Here is a 23,568-nt window from a genome sequence, read left to right as displayed (position 1 = left end):
TGAATGTCGCAGTCTATCAAACGCTTGCTAGAAAAACAGAAATGTGCAGGCACACTGCAACAAATGAGTTTTCCTCTTCACTGGAGCCAATGCAGAGATAATGGGCAGCTACACAAGACCAAAGACTAACAAGGGTCAGTAAGGACACGGAGGGAAAACTAACAGGGTAACAGATCTGCATAAACACACATACGGCAAAAAAGGGCTGGCTCACACACATGCGCATGCTTAATTAAGTGGCATCCGCAAGTGAATACAACACAAATGCGCTGATGCACGAACTCGCACACGCATGCAACCGTTTGTCTTCAAACAATAGTGGAGAAGACATACATTCTCGCCCTGGGTCATGAATTAACACACTCCCACACAGCTGACAAAAAGGTGCACAAAGGCATGTAGCGGAGTACATTCATACACGGCCTTGATATGCATATGTGCAAATATCTCAAGACAAAGCGGCAACATTAAGCAGGAGAAGAAGGGTGTTAAAGTGAGAGGCTTGGCTCGATGCAGCACTGTTAAGCCTCTGCATTTTCACATGTTTCTTAGAGGGTTTAGATGTGGAGGGTTGGTTTTATAGCATCTCCTCCTTTATCTAACCCCCCCCCACCCCCTGCCGCTCCTGCCAGCAACCACCCCTCTCCATCCCCTGCGCCGTAGCTTCCCCACTTCCTGCTCTCCACTTTGCTGCCTTTAGCCTCCTTCTGTCTGTTCTCCTCACACGACTGGCAGTGGAGCAGAGCCTCTAACATCACTGCAACAGCTTCAGTCTGGTCTGGAGCCTCGGTAAGGTCAGTGTTTCTCACACACACACACTCAGCTCCATCTTAAAACGAGCAGACATATGCAGTGAACACACAGATCTACTCTCAGATTCATTCTGCAATAACAATATCTTTTCTGTGCAGAATGTTGTCCATCAAAAAAAACAAAAAAAAACACAACACAATCCTGGTTAAAAGACAAATTAATATGGCCGACGTGTGAGCCGCACAGAGCAGAAAATATGAATATTAAACTAAAAACTAAAGCAGTGCATCTTTGTATTCAGTGCTCAATACTACAATAAAAAATAAATGAAACATCCTGGAGGTTTTTGTACATCAAGGTTAGATGAGCTGTGTCTTCTGAAGGAGATACAGCAGCATCTCGCATGTTATTGCTTTGATATGCTCTTACACATGCACAGCACGGACAAAACCAGGATTATGTAGGACAGGCAGCAGGTAGGTGACCTTTGCTTTGTGTGGTGTAATTAGGCTATTTTGTTGCAGTTCCTGCATGAGGATAAGGTCTTGTCATAGTTCATTTCAACATATTGGAGTGGAGGAGTGTCCGTGTGTGTGTGTGTGTGTGTGTGTGTGTGTGTGTGTGCACGTATCTACTTTAGAGACTGAATTGGAGTGCAAAGACAAGTGGACAGATGTGGTAAAGGAGAGATAATGTGCAAACATGGAAGGAAAATGGGAGATGACAGACGAAGGGAGGGAAGGATCTCATTAATGTAAAAAAAAAAAACAAAAAAAAAAAACAATTAGAGAGCAGGACAGAAAAAAAGAGAGAGCCACAGAGAAGCATGGAGGATGAGAAATAAAAAAAATAAAACATGGTGAGACAGGAGGAAGAGAGAGAGAGAGAGAGAGAGTGAGAAAGAGTGGTGGTAGTGGTGTGGTGGTGGTGGTGGTTTGGGGGGTGGGGGGGTGGGCGGCAGAGGTCTGTTAACCTGGTGCGACGGGGCGTGTGCTTGTAAATAAACATCAGCCTGAGATTATTCCAAGCCCAGACTGTGGGGCCCTGAGGTCAGAGTGGGCCCATACCTGGCTCGCTCGCTCGCTCGCTCACTCTCTCTCTCTCTCTCTCTCTCTCTCTCTCTCTCTCTCACACACACACAAACACGCACACACACACACTTATCTATCTACTTATCAAGTCTGTGTTGAGAGCAACGCCTGTTCAAATACTGGTGCATGCACACAAACCCATGAAAACAGACATACATTTGGGATATAAAAACCCACAAGCATGCATGCATCCAAACACACACACACACGCCCATCTGCACACACAGACACACACAAATGTAAACTGACAAATGCACACCAACACGTACATACAAACTAAATCTAGCAAGACAAAAAAAAAAAAATGGTTTTGAACAAAGAGAATACGCACACTGCTGAAGTACCCACTCACACAGTGCCCACAGACTCACAGAAAACATTCCACACAAGCCTGCACACGCGCACACGCGCACGCACGCACGCACACACACACACACAAATATACAGACAGAGATGTACACACAGGCTCTGTACTGTTAACACCCCAGATGTCAGCAGACATCCAGTCATCCCGAGCTCAGACGCTGTGTGTCATCCATCTCATTTTTTTGTTCTTCCCTTATTGTTTTTGAGGAACCGACTGATGAGTCCAGACGCTAGGATATGGGATTATTCACAATGACATAACATGTCGCTGGATTCACAACACACTCAGGCTAATCCGTCAACTACATCTTGTATCCTAGAAATCAGGAGGAGTGCCGAGAGGGCCCACATCACCTTTGGCTGACCTTTCCTACCCCTCCCCCGTGATTCTCAAGGTATCTCGTCTTTATGAGCGAGTTACTAAAACAAACAAGACTTTTTTCATTCTTCATCCTTATATAGAATTTTGCATGTGATGGAAGACAAATACAAGATTTGTACTAAGGAGTGTGGCGAGACTAGTAGATTGGTTTTGTAACATCCCAATGAAATAAGAGTTTAGTTAGATCCAAATGGTTACCTTAACAACAGCTATCCCCTGTCCGTCTCCTCACTTTCCAATAGCGACTCACAGTCTGTCCTGAAGAGTCATCATGACCCACTCCCAGCAAGAAACCGGGAAGTGTTCAGCGGCAGACAAAACTTACCAAAAGCCCCTTTAAATAGCTATAAATCCATTTGATTCATGTTTGACTCAGCTGTGTTTGGTACATCCTTGGGACCAAATGGGGCCCCCAGGCTGTATACACAATTCATTATCTTCATCAAAACGTAAAATAAAACTGATAAATGGAAAACAGAGCGAGTGAACGATTGATGTGATGTACTTACTGTTCAATGCTGGGCGAGAGGTAGAGTTTAGGAAAGACTTGGGTGGCCTCAGCATCCTCGAAGCTCACAGAGAGAAGGGCCACATCCTCTCCAGGGTCCAGAGCTGTGTCCTGAGAAAGACGATGACAAAACACAACACCTAAGCAACATACCATTGAGATGTGGGCTGGGACTCCTTTACATAGACCATACATGAGATTGTTATGGTTAGGTTCTAGATACCATTCGAAGCCGGTCAATCTATCAATAGATACATGGATCTGTTCTCTCTTTATATTAACCATGCTAGCCGTGTGACATCTGTGTGATGTTTGGTTTGCCCTCCTCTTTGGTGCAGACCATCTCAACAACTATTGGTTGGATTGCCATGAAATTTTGGACAGACATTCATGGTCTCCAGAGAAAGATGCAGACTGTCTTTGGGGATCTTTGGGTTTTCAGTTACCCAGTTAAATGTCACAATATCTACTTGATGGACTGGAACGGTTTGGTTCTCACGTTTCTTAATGATGCTGGTAATCCTCTGGCTTCTCCCTTAGCACCACCACAAGGCTGACACTTGTGGTTTTGGATGGATTGTACAGACATTACTGTTCCCCTCAGGATGGATTGTAATAACTCTGGCAACCCCTTAACCTTTCATAGCGCCATCATCAGGTCAACACTTTCAAAGACTGGTAAAAACTGGTCCACTATTTTGGTTTATGACTAAATACATTCCCATATGCCTCTGCTGTACTTGTGCTTATTAGCAAATGTTAGCATGCTAACACCCTAAACTAAGATGCTGAACATGATGCTCAACATCAGGATTTTAGTTTGAGCAACATATACATCAAAGAGGTTGTCATTCCAGAACAATGAATATTTTATCTGTCTAAAGCAGTTTGAGCTACTGCTCTGTGAATGCGAACCTGAGTTATACTTTCTGTAATTTAAAATAGTTAGAAGCTAAACGTCAGAAGATCGGAAAAGGTTTCAGATGCTGGTTACAGGGTTCAGATTTGATGGAAAACCAACGATGGGTTACACAACAAGTGTGCAAGTCCCAAAATGTTGAAGAAGATGGAGAGGAGAGGAGGAAAGACACCAGAAGAAACATCTGTTTAGTTTCATGCCACATTAGCTTCAACAGCTGCACCATGAGGCTGAGCTGATGACTGGGAGCACCAATCAAATCATGTGTGAGATGGATGCAGAGGCCACCCGGAGCTGCTCGCTACAAACCTCGTCTGTCTCTCCGAGGTTCTAATTTCTCATTCTGTGATGTTTTTCCTAGAGCGTGGCTACTTCCGCGGCACTGTCATTAGAGTGATTCCACATCAAGCACAATTCTGGCCTCGCTCTCCCGACAGAGGCTCGGCAGCGTTAATCAAATGTCTTACAGATGGTTTGAACTCATCCATTTGTTATAATCGCTGCCCGCCGTGGTGAGAGGAAATCTAACCACCATACATGATGGACAGAGGCAAAGTGAAACCAGTTTGCAGCAAGGCAGCCTAAAACTTGATCAGGCCTATTAACTAATTACACATGCCTGTTAATCAAAAACTGAAGTGACCATTGGTTTGAGAAAAATACATCTGAGTGGGCGGAAAATAAAATTCCTTCACTGAACATGTCCTCTCCAAGTGGAGCAGAATTAATTTTCTCTGCATGTAATCTAATGATTCTAACTACAGTGTTGAATTAAACAAATATAAATAAATAAAATCAAATAAATCAAAACAATGAAATGAATATGAGTTAGTTGCAGCCCTGTGTGTATGACAGACTTCAGGTCCAGAGGCGGCAGGTTTTAAGAGTTTTATCCTTAAGTGTGTATCATGAAGTGCAAATATAAGGCTCATTAATGAACAGTTCGTTAGTCTACAGAGCATTTACAAACATGCAGATATCAGCAGTCACAACAATGGCTGCAGCTCTGCAGACTGTCACGCAGTTTGCCTTGTCGCGGCAGATACATTAGGGGGTAAAGACATAAGGAGTTGAAGGGAGGCAGTGAAAGACGGCAGGGTGTGTGGCATCCAAAAGTGTTGCCTGATGGAATCAGCTCACATCAATATAGTGTGCATTAGTAAACAAGAACTGCCCTCTGTCTCACAGCAGCGCTCGCGGCTTCTGCCGCTGACGATATGGGACAGACATGAACAGGCATGGCGATGTGGGTCTGGGGTGGGCGTGGGGTTTTTGTGAAAAGATTGTTTTGCTCCAGTTTGTAGCTGTCAAGTCCAGTTCTCATCTTTAAAGGTGATTTAATGGATGGTTCCTCTGGACTGGAACAGAGTAAACAGATGAATGAAAATCAACAGGAAGGTGAGGAGGCCAGAAGAGGAACATGGGGCGGCTCTGTGCGGGCTGCAGTGGACCATCCTGGGACTCGGTCAGACCAAGGGTGCTGTTGAAGGGACGGCCTTTTTGTGGAATGATTCAGACTCATCTTGTCCCAGAAGACAGCGAAGAGCTGTCACAAGTCATATTGCATCAACGAAACAAACAAACAAACAAAAAAACTAAAGGCAGACCCTTTAAGTTTTAGCTATTGCCATTCTAAATTAATGTGCTGTGCAAGGGAGCTGAAGCTGCGCAGATAAAAATAGTTTTTTGTCGGTTTAAGTTAAGTACCACTACGCATCAAATTCACATGATTATTTCAAAAACACAAAACTTTTTTATAAAACTGAGAAGAAACACGCAAACACTATTTGCCAACATGAGTTGCGCCAAGTTTTATCGCCAGTAATTCGGGGTATGAAACGCACACTTTTACACTTAAAATATTATTTACACCTATTAAATTAAAAAAGCTTCTGGGTCACCAACCTGTCGATCACGATCAACCTGTTGTCGTGGAATTCGTGAGGAATTTCAGTTGAAAGGTCATTTGCTTGTATTCACTCCTGAAGCCACATGTAGACCGCATTGCGCAAATAGTTTAAGCTGCTAAATCAAAGCAATCACTGCTGCTCTTGTTTTACGTTAAAAGCTTTGCATAAGTAAATGACATTGGGACTTACAGAAAATGCATTGTATTTATCACAGAAGTTAACAGTGTAGCACTGCTGTTGCAAATTTGTTTATAATAATAATCCCTTTTTTCAGAAGCCGACAGGATCTCCAACACGGCGTCAAGGTAAAACCAAGGATGTGCATCCGTGCATCACAAAACCTGGCACGAGTGCACTAAATCTATTGTGACACCTAGTCTATTATGGCAGTCTTTTATTACACCTGTTGCCTAATAGCTGCTGCGTTTTTTTAATCTGTTAATGTGTCACATTTGAAGATTTGTCTTCTAGGCTGAAGGGTGTGTTTGATTTCTTGCCGTACCTTCATTTCCTCAGGACAAACTATGAAAATATCCATCATGAGTCATGTGTGTAGTCAAATGTATTACATTAAAAAAAAACAATATGTGAACAAAACAATATATAATTGAAACTATTATAACTGGCTGTTCGAATGGTGCGTATTGCTGCAGGCGAATCTTATCATCTGACCCATCAGCTTCTAGCTTCAATCCTAGCTCCTATTTGGATTGGTTGGTGACCACTGCTGTGCTCATACACATCTCTCTTTGTGTGAGCAGATACAAACTGCATTTAAGTAATTTGGGACCTCAGGTAGTTGCTATGCAGCTGTGGGATTTCCTGTATCACTTTAAACATTCTTCATCATAATGACGGCTTAAGTCCCATGAACAGTTGCTTCAAAACCCACAATCCTTCAGGCATAGAGGAAGTACAACTTGCTTTTAAAATGCAGTGGGGTCTGAAAGTCTGAAATCGCTTTCCCATTCAGTTGAATTGGAAACGGGTCTCAGACTTTTAGACCCCTCTGCACATTGTTAAAATACTGTGGCTTATTTGTGACTACTGAGAGCGAAACAAAGATGTTTGTATCTGAAGCTTTTGTGCTGCACAAAGTTTTCATGCCTATTAAGTGGGACTTTTAAAATAAAGTGTAGAAGGGCAACACAAATGATTTACTTGACAGCTGGTTTTGATTATGGAATACAGAATATGCTGAGGGGGTGTCCTTGCAGTGTGGTGAGAAATTGCAGGCATTTGAATTCTCTCTCACAATTTTCTGTTCCCAAAACTTTGCAAATCTACACAGGAAGCTTGTGAAAAAATATCTTAATGAGAACAAAAGTTGACCTTTTAACCTGGCTGCCTTGAAACCATTACTTAAATTGAAACAGAGGAGCTTTTCTCTCTATAATGAAATAAAAGCCCCCAAATGGCCATTAATGTTTCTTTACACACATACACACATCTTCAGCCCTTTTAACCCAATACACTTGAGGGCATCTGCTGCTTGCTTATGTAAAGAATTAGCAGAGAACGAACATTAAAAAAAGCCTTTGCTCCACAGGCCATAGGCAGGCCTTTAATGAAGAGACTTCTTCATTGGTAAGTAATGAGCACGGAAATGGCCTGGGTCAGACGACTGCAAGACCGCAAGGAGGGCGTCCTGCAGGGGTGGTAGTTGGACGTTGAGGCAGTATTTACTACATGCCCCCAGAGAATTTGACTCAACTGCTCAGGGACAGGATTTAAGAAAGCGGGTGAAGAGTGTGCACGCGTGCGTGTGTGTTCGGACATCAAGGTTAGTGAGTGCCTCCGAGTCAAACCCTTTCACGTGGCCACCACCCCACGTCTTCCGTCCTCCTTACTCTTTCAGACATGCGTGCATGAACACGCACGTACACACAAGCGCGAGGACACTTTTCCTTGTGTCCGTTCTTGTGTCTCCTGATGCCCCGGCCTCTGGCATCTGCTCTGTATCGCATGTGACAGGTTGGAGATGTGACAGCTGTCCTTATGCCAGACCAAGTCTGGCCAAAGTCACAACACACACAAACACACTCATCTGCAAACGCTACACAGGGGCTTCACTGCAGGGCTAGTACGGAGGAGGTAAGGGCACTTTGTCTGCCTTCTTCGCCCAACTTTAAATGTCATGCCCAACGTAGTGGGGCGGCTTGACTGACAGCAGGGTTGTTGTGCAAGGACATGTCCAGCTTCTAGGCGAGCAGCTTTGAGTGCCCCTGTACATATGCTGGACACAGTGCTGCTTCGCCCCTTGAAAACCAACTGATTGGGCAACATTTTGGACCCCACAAGAAAACCTTGAAAACTGCAATAACTACTGGTCAGTTTTTGAAATCCAGGTAGGAGATTTAGAGGAACACTGGTGTTCAAGCTCAAGAAGATTCAGTCGTTTCATAAGAATCTACATCGCCTGCAAGCATTGTGGGATTTTCTTTTTGACTGCATTTATTTACTACTAAATAAATTCATTTATTTAAAAAAAATGGCTTCATTAACTTAAAAAACCTTTCTAATAAGAAACAAAATATGCAGCAGAAAAAACAGGTTATACTTTTACTAACACCGAGCCAAATTAAACATTGAGCCACTCAGTTAGGTGGGACAAGGGAGAATTGGAGAAGCGAGCACTACTCTGAACAAGGTCTCATAGTGGTGAAACACCACTATGAAAGAGGCCCAGCCAGCATCGTCCAACTGTAGAGCCACAGGACAGACAGTTTCACTTCTGCAGTTCCAACATGTGGCACCTATTAGCAAAAAAACAAAGACACATAACAGCAGCAGTTTTGAATAGTAGAGGACATGCCAACATGCACCATGTGGAGGCAAGGAGTGGAATAGCATCTGCCATTCTGACACTTGTGCCACCTTTGCTGTGTTTCTGTGTCTGTTTAAGGTCTTACATTCTACACACTAACCCGAGTGTCACTGCATGTCTTTTTCATCTGTAGGATTGCCTTCCCAATTTCTAGTAATGTAGCTCGCCAATGATCAGTGTTTGATGCAGAACATTTAAACTTAAAAAAAAAATGACAGAATCTTTTCTGTATCTTCTTTTGTATTTTTATTTGTATTATGTATCCACGGCAACTGAATCAATAATCATGACTTTTTTTCATTATCCTTAAAAACCTTTTATAGAAAGCTTGATTTTACCTATGAAAAAACAAGTTGCAGTAATCAGTGTGTCAGAGGAAAAATGTCTTTCCTATGGTGAAGTGCTACATTTTTTATATTTTACAAGGTTTTTTAAAGTTAATTGCAGGACCTTGTGCTATTCAGCTCTGTATGTACCCGCTGTTTGTAACTATCCAGGTCAATATTTAAATAATGGCTCCAAATTTAATGATTTAAGACGATGGAAAAGTAAAGCATTGGGAAATAAATATGCACAATTTACACAACAGTTCTATTCACTTGGACTTCACTGGAAATTGCCGTCGTTCTCCCACAGATACATTTCAATGTCATCTAATAACTAATGTTGAGAATCATCATACAACAGCAAAAAAATTGATCTTGTGTTCGATATCAACAGTGAGCACAAACAAAAAGCACTGACCATTACAACGTCTTAAATAATACTTGTACAGAATATAGTGAATGAATGTCTAACATACAGAGTTATGTGTGTGTCAGCCTTTTCATAGGTTTGACAGCGACTTACGCCATCACACCCTAAGGACGAGAAACGCGGGGTCAAGGTGGCGGCTGCCAAAATGTCTCATTGCATGACATGAAATGTTCTGATTGAGAAAGAGAGTTGAGGATATTGTTCCTAATGATGCGGCAGTACTGCTGCTGCTGCTGCTGCTTGTGGGGAGGGGGATGAGTGGAGCTGTGGTGCACTCCAGGGGCCATGATGATCCTGCTCCCTCCACCTCAAAATACAGAACATGCAAGCGCAAGCACAAGTCGACACAACCCACTTGGCACGAATGTCCAAGAGGAGCTTACTTCCTCCTCTAAAATATCTGCCCTTACCCGTGTCGAGCTCCCCTTTTCCGTCAAACTCTCAACTCATGTTGGAACTCAGGCTGATGTAACAGGCACGGTAAATGATTAACTTTGTGCAACTTTGTGTCACCACATACTTGCACCCTGTGCCAGGTCTTAATTTCATCATTAGAACAATTGCAGAGAGATTACAGAGCACGCATGCTCCACCTGGAACCCTGTTGGTAGAATAGCACCCGTACACACCTAAACACATCCCTGTTGGCACAGTTCAAAAGCCTTGTGCACAGGGTGTGTTCGCAAAGTAAAGAATAAGAAAATGCTTGTCTGTGTGTGTCCTTTCTGTTGAGCATGCAGGGCTTTAAGAACGATGGGTGTGGCAACAAATTATAATCTGTCCAGAACTAGTTGCCAGAATGTCGACTGGTTGTTAAACAGCAGGTGTGAGTAGTGTTCAGTTATAGAAATACATTTCATTTTGCACAATAAGACTTTGGGCTTACTCAATGGCAGAAAAATTATAGTTAATTAATTAATGTTTTTGTAATGTAATGTGCTTTTATTTGACTTATTTCATCTTTAGGGCTGAACGTATGCAAAAGAATTTCTATATTACATTTATATAAGGTATGTTGTGACACATTTTATCCTTACTAAAAAAATTGCAGCTCTCGCAATTTAGATATTGCAAAAGAAAAAGTATACAACATATACTTAGTAAAAAAAAAATTGTTCATTTCCTCATTGATTTTAATATGGTGAAAATGAGGCAGAGGATTCTCCAAATCTACCAAACTTTAGTCATTAAAAGTAATGGTATAAAAGTTAAAACAATAACTTCAAAGAAGAAAACTAACTAAAACCAACAAACAAATAAAACCACAATTTACGATGACTAAGAGCAGTTTCAGTTATGCGCCCAAGCTTTTTTCAGTTATTTTGAAGAGTCTGTCTAATCCACTATAGTGGAAATAATAGAAGCTGGAACAACTGCAAACAAGTCACAAGTGCAGTGTGTTGCAAAACAATTAACCAATGGTGTCTCCACCCTAAAAAAGCCACACACTAAGAATCCACTTCTTGGAAATGAGATTGAATGAGACACCTAATAATGAGTCATAACCATGGGTGAAATATAGGTTAATACGACCAGCGGGGCCACAGTCGTCAATACACGTCATGTGAGGTGAGAAAAAAAGAAGAATCAAGTGTGAAGAACGGACATCATAGTGTAATATTGCTGACTACTCCATACGTTTAGCAACACTAAAGGGGCTCTAACTTGTTTCTCAGGAGTTGGGCCACCCGCCAAAATCTTTACATTCTTTGCAGCAGCAGCTGGCAGATGATCAACGGATGCGCCACCGAGACACTTAACCACGCTGATCATGTTTCACAGAAATACGAGTCATATGTGTGACTATGGCCAAGCGTCACTGATAGTGTGTCACTGATAGCATGTCACAGCTATGATCTAGCCTTCGCTGTATGAATCTCAAGTGTGTGACGCTGCGGCTTAAAGCCACACGGGTGACTCAAGCATGTTTGCATATGCATAACTGCATGTCTGTGTGCTCCAAAAAAACAGAATCAATGCATCTGGTATGTTCATACTGATGACACAATACAGATTGACGTACAAGTCAAGGGCTTTTTGACTAGTGATTAGTTATGCGCAACATATTTAAATCTCAAATCAACAAGATGTGTGTGTGTGTTTTTTTTGTTGTTTTTTTTAACTTATCTGGATTTGGAGACTGGAAACCACGAGCACTCTGAGAGCAGAAGCTGAAAAGGCAAGAGCGAGCAGGGGCTTAACGCACTGGTTATTGTGGCATTTTCTGGGGGTGATAATTGTAATTGCATTAATATTGCTTCGCTGACAGTGTTGCAGCGTGTTTTTGTCCCATTGCAGTGTTAATGAGACTATTCCAGTCATTTGAACCACTGCAGCCCCTTACCCCCTGTTTTGGACCGATGGCGTGTTGGGCCCAAATAACCGTGAAATAAAGGCATTTACTGAAATCACAAATCATTTGGCTCATGGTAAAAATGAAGATTTTCTCAAGTACAAATGTAGTATTTATTGCACGGCACAAATCCTGCCTGCTTGTCCATTAGTCCAATAACCTACTGCTTGTGTTAATACACAACTGTAATCTTTGATACCAAATGGGAGCTATAAGACATAAAAATATCCCACATATCTTCCTTGTAGTTCCCTGTAGAAGGTTAATGTATCTGAAAACAACTTATATGTGACATTACAGAGTATCTTAGCAGTACTTACAACGAGCTAGCGAAATCTGCTTAAAATAATGGATGAAGTGAAAAACTGTATGTTTGATTTGTGCTACATCAATTTGCTGATATTTGGTTTTCACATTCTGCTACTTTGAGACTATAAGCTATGATGCCTTCCTTTGTGCTTTTGAGAAATAAAGACAGGAGGAGAAGGTAGACTCGGGTTTGGAGACATTGGTAAGCCGAGGGTAGGCAAAGGCCAAGACTCACAAATGAGCACAGACAGGCAACATATAGGGGCACAATTTCACCCTGAAGCCACCAATGTGTTAATAAAAGGCCTACAGGAGGCAGAATAAGGCACGCAGAAGGCCAAGGAATTGAGAGGTAAATGAAAGCTGAATAATATCAGGGTTGAAATGAGAAAAAAACAACAACAAAGGATTAGAAGAAAGGACATTTGGAGGTGTTACAGAAAAACATCATATAGATAGTGTACAACGTGATATAAAGCGAGGGCGGAAAGTAGGCCAGATGGAAGTAATTCCATGGAGGCGTGGAGAAGTGTAGGGGGGGACGGAGGATGGGGGGGTGGAGGGGTGGGGGGTGGGGTGGGGGGGGTTCTCCTGAGACTGTAATGCTGGAAACCTCTTGATGCTCAGCTGGGGGTACAAGCAGGTGGGTGGGAATCTTCGTTAGGAGCTGCAGTGTGGGTGGGTTACGGGGGGTGGGGGTGATTGTGGATCGCAGATTCGCCGAGGGAGACAGGAGGCGGGCATGACCTTTGGTATCAGGGAGTCATTTCGGGGTCACTGGAGCATTACTGGGAGTGGATTCGAGCTCCGCGCTCTCTAACCACTCCTCCTAAGGCTCTTCTTTTCAACTTGCCGTTTACCTCCTCACTTCAAAAGGAGGTGACGGAAGCTTCCAATGTTACGTCTCTTGAAAGGCACGTTACATTTCATCAGTTCCTAATATAGAAGATGAGAGCTTTATCTATTTATATGTACTCATGGGGATGGAGACAACATCAATAACAGGGTGTGGGCTTTTTCAACAGGCCGAAATGGAACCATTTCTTAAAAAAAAGACGGTGTTAGCGTAAATTAAAGGGCAAGAAATGCTGCACTTGCTGCAAATACTGTATGTTTTCAGCATATGCACATAACACACTGAAGAAACAAACAGAAAAATAAACTAAAGAAGAAAAAAACTGATTAAAAAAGATAATCAAATAAAAGCAAATGGCCCAAAGTGTCATCATCATCACGATGAGTAAATATGTTCCATGATTCCATGTCATGAGGCAAGTGATGACTAAGTTACAGTGAGGAATATGTTGTTTATCATGTGCAGACAATTATCAATTCACCAGCGTCAGAGGCATTCTGTGAAATTAGTCACTGCATATGCTCCCACACCTAGTTACGATAGATATGAACACTTAATAGGCCAAATGTGTCATCATCAATGGGATTTGAGGCTAGGAAAGTGTCTCTGATGAATTCTCACCTCTGATGAGGAATACTAGCTTAGTATAAAAGACACTGAAAGTGGGGAAGAAAAAAACATGGAGGAGAAGAAGAGACAGGCAGGCGAATAGATAGGAGCTGCCATAAAGCAACGTGAAAGAAATGAAAGGTCAAGCAGCTCACGTTTTCTGTTGCTGCTAACCACCTCATCATGAGGCGAGGCTCTGGTGCCACTAGTCATGTGTCACAACATGGAATGATGGAGAATGCCTGACTCCTCCACCTCCTCCACCTCGGGGCGCGACCTTTCCGACAACCCGTCTGTCAATGCGGCACCAGCGTTGTCGCTGCAAGTGATGGGTCAGTGGATGGAAATGCACTGACGGAGGCGAGGACGTGCGACACATAAAGCAACAGCCACCTGTACCCAAACAAATACCTGAACCCTCTGACCTCGTCACATTTACGCTTGAATAATTTTATCATTTGGCTTTATTACATGTTCTGAATGCAAACAGTGAACACTTCAATGACATGAGTTTTTTCAGCTATTTATCTTAAACAGACCTAATGTGAGGTCACCAGACACGATGAACTACTGATAGAGGTGGAGAGCTCAGTCACACTTCGGCCAGTCTATGCAAATGTTTGCGACACCAATCTTTCACTGCCATTGAAGCATACAGGATGGACAAATCTAAAAATGTACTCTTGGTTTTGTGATCTCTGACCCACTTCAGCAGCATTGGAAGGTTAAAGGTCACCTGTGTTGGACTTTGACCTGTAAAACAGAAAGCCTCCTCAATGTCCACCCAATAGCCCTTTGACATGATGGACATCCTGGCTAATGATGGAAGGAAAAGCAACAACTGACACTACTCAAATATGTCTGTGTGCACCATCAGGATGTTCTAGTAAAAGCTAAAACATGGCTCTCTAGTTGCTGTTTATTTGCTAGCAGCTTCTTCCTTGCTGGTGCTCTGCTGCATTTCTTGGTCTGTTACCATCTCATGTAGATGAGAAACATTCAGATGTTCATCCCAAGATGTCTAAGATAAAAATCTTGGGATGAACATGCATCGTCTTGCTTTCAAAGGGTTCTTCAACCTTTAAGCAAACATACGCAATACCAGGGCCATGGCAACACCTAGGCACACCTGAATGGAATACAGCCATTTTTTATGTTGTCAGTCAAAATGACCCATCCTCCAGGGATACAGCAATTCTTTGTTTTCCTAAATGCATGCTGAATGAAAACAAGTAAAAAGGATGTTGCATGGCAGACAGCTATTACAATGATTAAGGGGAAAAAATAAAGTTGCATGTGAAATAAGGTTTTATGAGGAGGTGTATAATTTTCTGCTTGTGTAATGCTATTGTTAGCGTGATAGACAAGCTAGCTACAGCAGCTTATGCTCATGACTGTGCAACATTATTTCAAGTCCTGCCTGATTTTCCTGCTTAAGCCGCCCTGCCCCGAAAGGTACAACAAAACACCAGACTGAGGGAGATGTGTATCAAGCACAGCTGCACATGCCCACACAGTTTTCACACTTCCTGATGATAAGGAATAAAGTGATGTTCTTCTATATATCACTATGCACTCTGTCCTTTTTGTTAAGTGTTGCAAGCCATTATATGTATGTTTTAACTGTGAAGACATCAACGGCAACATTTATGTTTAATACTGTATACGGTTCTTAACAAAGAAAATAAAGAAACTTCTGGGTTGGTTTGCCTTTAGACATCGCCATAGCCACTTTCACGTAAACTAAAAACAAGTTGAGCCAGTAGATGGGTGCTACCAGAGTTGAACAGAAATGGTTATGTCATAAGTTCAAATATTTACACTTGGCTCTAAGGGTGTTTCAGGGTGTGGGCATCATTAACCACAAATTGATATTTACAAGCACATGGATAAAATCCTTTCTGGTTTCCATGGACTTTCTATTTTTAGGATTTAGATGAAGGTTGGAGTGCATCCACCTGTCTACATGCCCAGTCATACCTATTCCAGGCAACATGCTGGAGTCGTACTCTCCCCAACATGTAACAACCTCATATTCCTTGTGACTTTTCACTTTTAGAGCAGTATGATTCAATAGTGCAGTGTAAGGAGCTGAAACAACTCCTTATTTAGACTTCTATTTGAAATTCAATAGAATCGATTTTTTAATATAACCAGGAAATTTCCATAGAACTGGGACTTCCCGAGAACTGCACTCCGCTTTCATAATGTTTTCTTGGGCTCAGTCCCAATGTCAACCCTAACCAATGAGCACACAACAGTCCAAGTGTTAAAATTACTACTAAAATGAGACTGCACTGTATTAAATCACATCACCTGCACCCAGTAAAATGCAAGGCACATATATGGTTAAATAAACAAGAGGGTTTCTTGCTAATTTTCTGAAGATAATAACAGCCTACAGTATTGGTAATGTTTGGTGTCAACACGAATCACACGCAATGAACACGATCATGTCTTCATTCTTAGAATAAAGAAGACCCTGGTAGATAGAGTCCTGGTTGTTCCACACTTCTTCAATTAAAGAATGATGGGGTCCACTGTCCTGTTGGGAACCTTCAACACAGCAGAGTTTTTTTTTGTAGCCTTCACCAGATCTGAGCCTCGACACAATCCTCTCTCTGAGCTCTGCAGACGGCTCCTTCCTCCTCACGGCTTGCTATTTGTAATGATATGCATTGCCAGCTGTGAGACCTTATATAGACAGGTGTGTGCCTCTCAAAATCATGTCTAATCAGCTGAATTTACCCCAGGTGGACTCCAATCAAGGTGTAGAAACAGCTCAAAGATGATCAAGAGAAATGAGAGAAACCTGAGCTAAATTTCAAGTTTCATAGCAAAGAATCCAAAAACATATGTCAATGTGATATTTGATGGTATTGAATTTTGTATAATAATGTCAGTTCTGTACAGTTTTGAAGGTCACAGATTCCTCTTGCACATCATAAATATCAGTCAGGGCACGGATCTGTTTTTGGGTGATGCAATTAAGTGGACGCTCTGGTAAGGTATGGCTGACCGGGATATGAAAGCCACGAATTTTACAATTCTTTGCGGATGGAGACCTCAGTTCAAAACATCAAAGCAACATACTAATTACACAATTTCTCGAAAGATCTTATTTTTCTATTTATTTTTTTAATCTTATTATTTTACAGCCATGTTTGCTGTTGCAGAGGAAGCAGTGCATTTGCAGCTGCAATCTGAATCAGATATTCTCACTATAACAGGTGCTTTTACAGGGAGGCCTCAGACATCAGTAACATGCACTAATGATTAAAAACATTAAACTGTCTGCATTACCCCTAAACATTATTTGTTTACACGGCAGTACGCAGATGTCCTTTGATTTCAGTTCCACAGCTACAGTTTGTCCGTCCTCTCTTCGTGACAGTTCGAAACATGAGTGAGATGAAAGCAAGTTCCTTATAATAAGAACCGCTTCATCCAGACTCCATTTAACTTTCTCATCGTGAGACTTTTTCTCAGCAGGCTAAAAAGCTGTGGAGTACCAGATGTTAAACCACCTGGCAGTAATCACAGCTGGGTTCTCTCCTCCATGGAGCTTGTGAAAGAGACGAATCAGACACGAAGTTCTGGATCTCTAACTAGGAGCCTCAATTATTAACAATTACAGACTTCAATCTTCAATCGATAAACCACAGGTACATTCAGTCCTAGTGTCCTCCTCTTTTCTAATCATGGCTAACACACTCTAGACTGTGCATACTTCAAGGTGAACTTGGTCGTTCCAAATTTTATAAAATGAAACTAATCAGCAAAGACCTTGTTTGTAAGGAAACGTTGGAAAGAAGAAATTCTCTTGATGTCAATGGAACATGTTTTTAGTTTTTCTTAATTGTGTGTGGGACTACAGACTGGGGAATTGGTAAAATACTTATTAGAAATGTCAAAATAGCTAATCTCACAGAACAGCTGTTGTCTTTAACCTGTATTTTTGTTCATGATGCTGTGATTGGAAAATAATGATTTTATCTGTAGCAACAGCTTGGTTGAAAGTCAGTTAGGGAAGTATTTATGCACTGTGATCAAATTTTACACTACTTTCGAGTTTTATGACTACTATACTTTCGATCTCAAAACAGAAACACAGAAATATGGAAATAAGAACAACTATATCCAAAACGTGTCTCATTTGAACCTCGTTTCAGTTCCCCCCCTCCACCGGCTCTCTTGTCATCACATGACATGTTTTAATGCAGCATAATTCATGTGTATATGTGATAAGACATTAATGACAGGTTATTAAAAAATGTAACGCATTAATAAAATCATCATTTAAAGTCAACTGTCAATTTTAGGTATTTATACACATTCTAAAGTTAATTTTACATTTCAGAGATGCAAGCAGGTACAGCAAAAATAGATCTGGTACATACAACATAGCAGAGTGGAGGCAAAGACCTGGGGTCAGGTGTGGCTCATGGACCAAGTGGTCCCACCCACAACTGCTAGAATGGCAGCGAATCATTTCTGGCAGCTGTGCTGCAGCTGGTAGTGATGTAGCTGGATGCTACAGACCATGATGTGCATAGCAAAACTTTGATCAGCCTGAATATGGAGAATTGAGATGCTGGCTTTTGTCAGACTTTCCAGCTTTAAATTAAGCAGCCGTTATCAGTTAGTTACATAGCCAGCTTTAGCATTAACATCTGTTTACTTACCAGCCATCATTCAACCCTCACTGCCTTTACAATACAAGAGGTGATAGTTCGTCCCCTGAGCAGCACTACTTCTTCAGGGAAGACTACATGCTACAGTGACTCCACATTTGAAAGTGATTGAGTTAGCATGCTAACTTCAGTTGAAGAAAAGTGATCGAAATAAAAGCAAAACCAGAGTTCACATGGGTGTTGCTTTCCACTGCTGGAAACAGCTGCTGGTGAGTAAAGGAATGAAGTTTGATGCTGAACTTACAACGTTCCTTCTATAATGGTAAGTAAACAGCTGCTAATGCTAACGTTAACTATGTAGCAATAACAAAACGTACAGTTACCTCCTTTAATATCAGCAGTTTGTGATCATCAATTGATCACAAAGTACTGGTGATGTCAATGTGGTTGTCAGAAACCTTTCGATTGAACATTTCTACTCAGTTGAAAGGTTGGTTACACTTTACAATAAGACTTCCCTTATAAGATAAGCCACCAATCCACTGTGTCCTTCTCTTTTGCAACTGCATTTAACATCTTGCAACAGGGGAGTTTCAGTTTGCTGTGTCAGCAAACTCAGGAGAGGGGTGTGCATTTCCTGCCATCAGTTTGGACTCAAAGCCGTCAAGGAGCAAATATCACCCATATTTGGCCTAATTTGAATCAATCATCAATTAGAAACATTGAAATATACATTATCTAGCGAGAAAATCAGCAACTGCAATTTTGTTATAATTACAAACATAAAATATCGAAACATAAAATAATATCTTGAGAATGAAATCTTTATTTTTATTTCAACACTTTCTGCTCCCTCACTTCATATTTCTGTTTTAGAGCTGTTAACGTCTGACATTTAAATTCATCTTCAAGAGCATACCGAGCTATAATACATCCACCATTTAAAAGCCACATAATTGTTTATCTGCGTGGAAGCACTGGCTGGCCTTTTCAGATTTCAGTCGTACACTGCATTAGTGAAGCCCAAACTGGCAATTACTTGACAATGTCTTTTGGGCAACTTGCTTTCCTACTAAATGCCATGTCTTGATGCTATACAGATACGCCATCACTCAGCAACAGATCTTTCAAAAAGCACTATGACAACAAAATGAATGCATCCTGATACGCTTTGGTTTACCCTGAATTTATTCAAAACATAGCTGAAAATCGGCTTTGCATTTTCAGTACTGATGGCAATGAATGTAAATCAGATTTAAAAACAAATAGTAGTGTCATGTAAAATCCTATGACAGTGCAGACAGCGCACCGTCACTGGCAAAAGGGATCTTGGCTTCACATCTCACCACAATTACTTGCAAGGAAGAGGACGAGCATTACTGATGACTTCAATGTATCATATTTATCTGAAAGATTTATGGGAACACTTATAGAGAAAATGGAAATCTGCAACCCATTTCTATAAAATCTCAATTACTGCAATATAACAGAACAGAATTCTCAAACAGTTATGGCAGTTAACAGTTAACATTTGCTAAATCGTTTTTTAACACTGTACGGGACAAGGTCATTTTCTTTTGTCATTAGATAACAACTATAATGAGTAAAAGGGAGTTCACATACAGCAGGAAAAGCATTATCTTTTTTATGTGGCGCCAGTAAAAGCTGCACAACGAAAAAACAGAGATGAGACAGAAAAGGCAGAGCTGAGGCAAGGAGCAGCACACCACTCTGGGCATTATGGGAGTAACCTGCAATTATTTTATAGCTCTTAAGATTCCTGAGCTCTTAGTCAGTGTTTACCATGCAAGGGCACGGCAAGGCCACAAATTACAACCACTTGCTTTGGCACCAAATGCTCAATAGTCACGCAAAGGCCCGAGCTTTCTCTCAAAATAGTAGACGGGCCGAGAATAGAAAGACAAAAAGGTAATGGATGGGAGGCGCCCATTAGGTGATTTGTTTTTTTTTTTTGTTTTTCCTTTTGTCATAGGATCATCAGCATTAACACTGCAGTCTTTTTACGCTGCACAACCCAGAAACAGCTAATCCTATTCAGTCCCATCAACTGACAGCAGATCTTTTGACCTGATGTGAGGCCATGTGGTAGAAACCGCAGCCAGCAGGTCAAACCAACAGATCAGTGAGACAGTCAAAGAGCGCAGCAGACACAAGTGCTATTGAATTCCTTGCTCTGGTCATGACACAGCAAATGACACAACAGACAGTATTGACAGCACAGACAGCTGTAACGCTCAACCGGGGGTCATTTTAATTATAGCCTTAATGGACCTTAAATGATGGGTGCTGTAGTCACACACGATGATGTTAAAAGCCGCGGTCTCCTTTGTCACATCCACATGTTCATATGGTGAGAATACATGTGCACGGGTGCGTTAGCATTCCTATTTGTGTGTTAATGTACATTTGTGTGTGTGTGTGTATGTAGTGGCTACAGTTGTTTTCCAGGTCTTTGCAGAGAATTGTGAAAGACTCATCATGTGACGCAGCGGGCTATCTTCAGCCACGACTTCTCCAAAAGCTCAACTGCCACGCAGAGGGGGACGTAAGCTGGAAAGAAAAAACCGCAACAACGAAAGCCTCAGGAGTGGTTGAGAAAGGAGCCACAATTATGTGGCAACCGGAAAGGTAAAGTAACCCCAGCTGCTGCAGCCTGATGAGGTTTTGAGTTATCTCGTGGAATGCTGTGGTAGCTACTGTGTCCTCCCAAAAAAAAATTAAAAATTAGGGGGGGGAGCAGGAACATTTTGGACAAACACATAAACAAGCATGAATGCTGGCTTGGAATACCCAAAAGGTGCTCTGTCGCCAGTGGTGATTCAGTGGTGTAGGCCGTCACATAAGTGGCTTTGTGTCCCTCTCCAGCTCTTTTAATCTGGGTTTTGCGTGGGGGAGTTGAGTTAAAGCATTTTTTTTTTTCTTAAGAAGAAGAAGTCTGGTGCACAGAATGATACAACTCTGACAATCATGGCACTTCTTAAATATGAAGATTTTACCTTTACTTACTGTGTCCTATGGTTTAATAATATATGGAAACCATCTGTGGATCTCATGTTCAAGTTCTGCTTTTACTTCACAGCTTTAAACGAGTCATAGCAACTTCAGGTTAATGTAAGAGCCAGACAGTGAAGCCTTAGGTGGAAATCCTCGATTGTCATTTGATGACTATTTGGGAAGACAACACAATACAGAGCTTTTGTCTATGGAAAAAGATTTGATTGACAGCTATGATAATCGTGTTATTTGACATGTTATAAACCAAAATATTAACTCAAATAAAGATAAATATCGGTAATGAAAATCATCATTAGTTGCAGGCCTAGCTCACACCACGTGTGGATTAGAATCCGTCATGGATGGCACCAAAATAAAATACATAATAAATAAAACTGATGCAATTTAATTTGACCAGATAGCTCAAATTACAATAAGACAAAGGGTATTTTTTTTAATGTGTGTGTTGCTCAGTTTGTTTTTGTTGTTTAATAGCTATTCATTTCATAATCGTTCATTCTGGGCCAGAGCATCATGTGACCCGCAAATTCAACTCTTCGTCACCGTAGCATCATTTCCACAAAGCTCAAAGCGCTGTTCCTGGGGGCTTTAGTCAGTTGCCTGGTACCTTAATGCATGTCATCTTAATGTATGACACCTAAACTACTTTTATTCCTTTCTGCACAGAACTGTATTACCCAACTGATTTTACTGACTGTACATGTAAATGCTGAGTGTATTTCGCAATAGGAAAGTGAAGTTGCTTCTATTTTTATGGTTTTCTTGCAAAGCATTACTGCATGTTACTGAATCCAATGCGCACAAACTGCTTCTCATTAACAGCAACATAACTAATACAATGAATTAACTATTCACAACGCATAAATTCAAATCCGAGCGCACTGTTATGAGCTTCATAAATTTCAAAGGAGGAATATATTATTTTCCATATGATGAAAATGTATCATTAGCGAGGGTTGCTTTAAACCCAATTAGAACTGTATGACATGCATTAATCATCATCATTGTTCATCTGCAAACACTCCATCGTTCCATCATTTGTCGTGTTCATGATGAGTTCATTACTTGGCCATGACTGGTGGCTGGTAATGTTTGTGAACCACACTTCGAGACGCACAATATCAATACCATCCAATAAAGAAATACAGAGAGAGCTGAAGAGTGGGTTGGTAAAATCAGACTTAAATAAACAACACCTACTTAATCAGCCCTCTGAATTAATAAAAGATGACCTCAGGCATCAGTAACGCTTCTGGTTTGATCTCTTCATAACCCATTTAACACTAGTGAGAAAACTGATATAGGGTTAGAGGGATGCTTTTATTTTTTATTTTTGTAGTGTGTCAAAACTTGAAATGTGCAGAGAAAAAATCCCTGTGGTAAAGAGGCAGAAGCTTTCAGTAGAGGTTAATCATTCAAAGGACATTTTAAACTCAGTAGAGTTGCATGCCCTTGAGCAGTTTAGGACTGTAAACAACATGGGTGTAGAAAAAGTAGATTTAATATATAAAAAATGGTTGTCTCCAAGGTACCTGTCTTGTTGAGGTATACATTTCAAGAAATAACACAACTTAGCAAAACAGGGACATATTATTCAAGTTACTGCGCTGGGTGTGACATTTTAAACCATTTTTAGGTGTTTTCTTTATGGCTGAACACTTAATTGTTTCTGTATCAAATTTCTAATAATAATTAATTAATAACAATAAAACAGCATGTTAAGCTATATCAAGTTAAATTTTAATGACAATGACTAAAAGGAAAACAACAGGGATACAATCCGGCGACAGCCAGAGGCATTATATTTTCAGGTTGTGCGTCCGTTCGTTCGCAAGCTTGTCACATTTTTGTGAACGCAATATCTTGTTAAAGCCATCAGGGAATGGTGGTCAAAGGTCAGGGTCACAGTGACCTCACAAAACACGGTTTTGGCCTTGTGAACGCAGTTTCTCGGGAGCTCCTCGAGACATTCCCTTCAAATTTGGCACAAAAGTCCACTTGGACTAAAGGATGAACTAATCAGAATATGGTAGTCAAAGGTCAAAGGTCAACGTCACTGTGACCTCACAAAACACTAACACTAACTTAAATGTCTATAAGGATAAAATAATGAAGTGATAACATTTTATATCCGAATGGTCAAAGGTCAACTTCTCTGTGACATCATAATGTTCTGCAAAATTCAAAGTTCTGGCTATTATCCAAAGCTGTATCTAAGGAAGGAGAGATTGTGACCATATTTCCTGCAACTTGGCTGGT

The 23,568-nt window shown here is 41.1% G+C and overlaps 1 protein-coding gene across 1 annotated transcript in view; it reads right to left on the bottom strand.

Moving 5' to 3' along the window:
• The window catches only part of babam2 (BRISC and BRCA1 A complex member 2), a 76,012-nt gene that overhangs the window by 23,762 nt on the left and 28,682 nt on the right, over positions 1–23,568 (bottom strand). The window contains exon 7 of the mRNA XM_056393760.1: positions 3,102–3,211. Within this exon, the coding sequence (XP_056249735.1) occupies positions 3,102–3,211 (110 nt within the window). The remainder of the gene's footprint in view (positions 1–3,101; positions 3,212–23,568) is intronic.

Source organism: Seriola aureovittata, chromosome 13 (assembly GCF_021018895.1).
Source record: "Seriola aureovittata isolate HTS-2021-v1 ecotype China chromosome 13, ASM2101889v1, whole genome shotgun sequence".
NCBI lineage: Eukaryota > Metazoa > Chordata > Actinopteri > Carangiformes > Carangidae > Seriola > Seriola aureovittata.
This window is presented reverse-complemented; position numbering and strand designations above follow the sequence as displayed.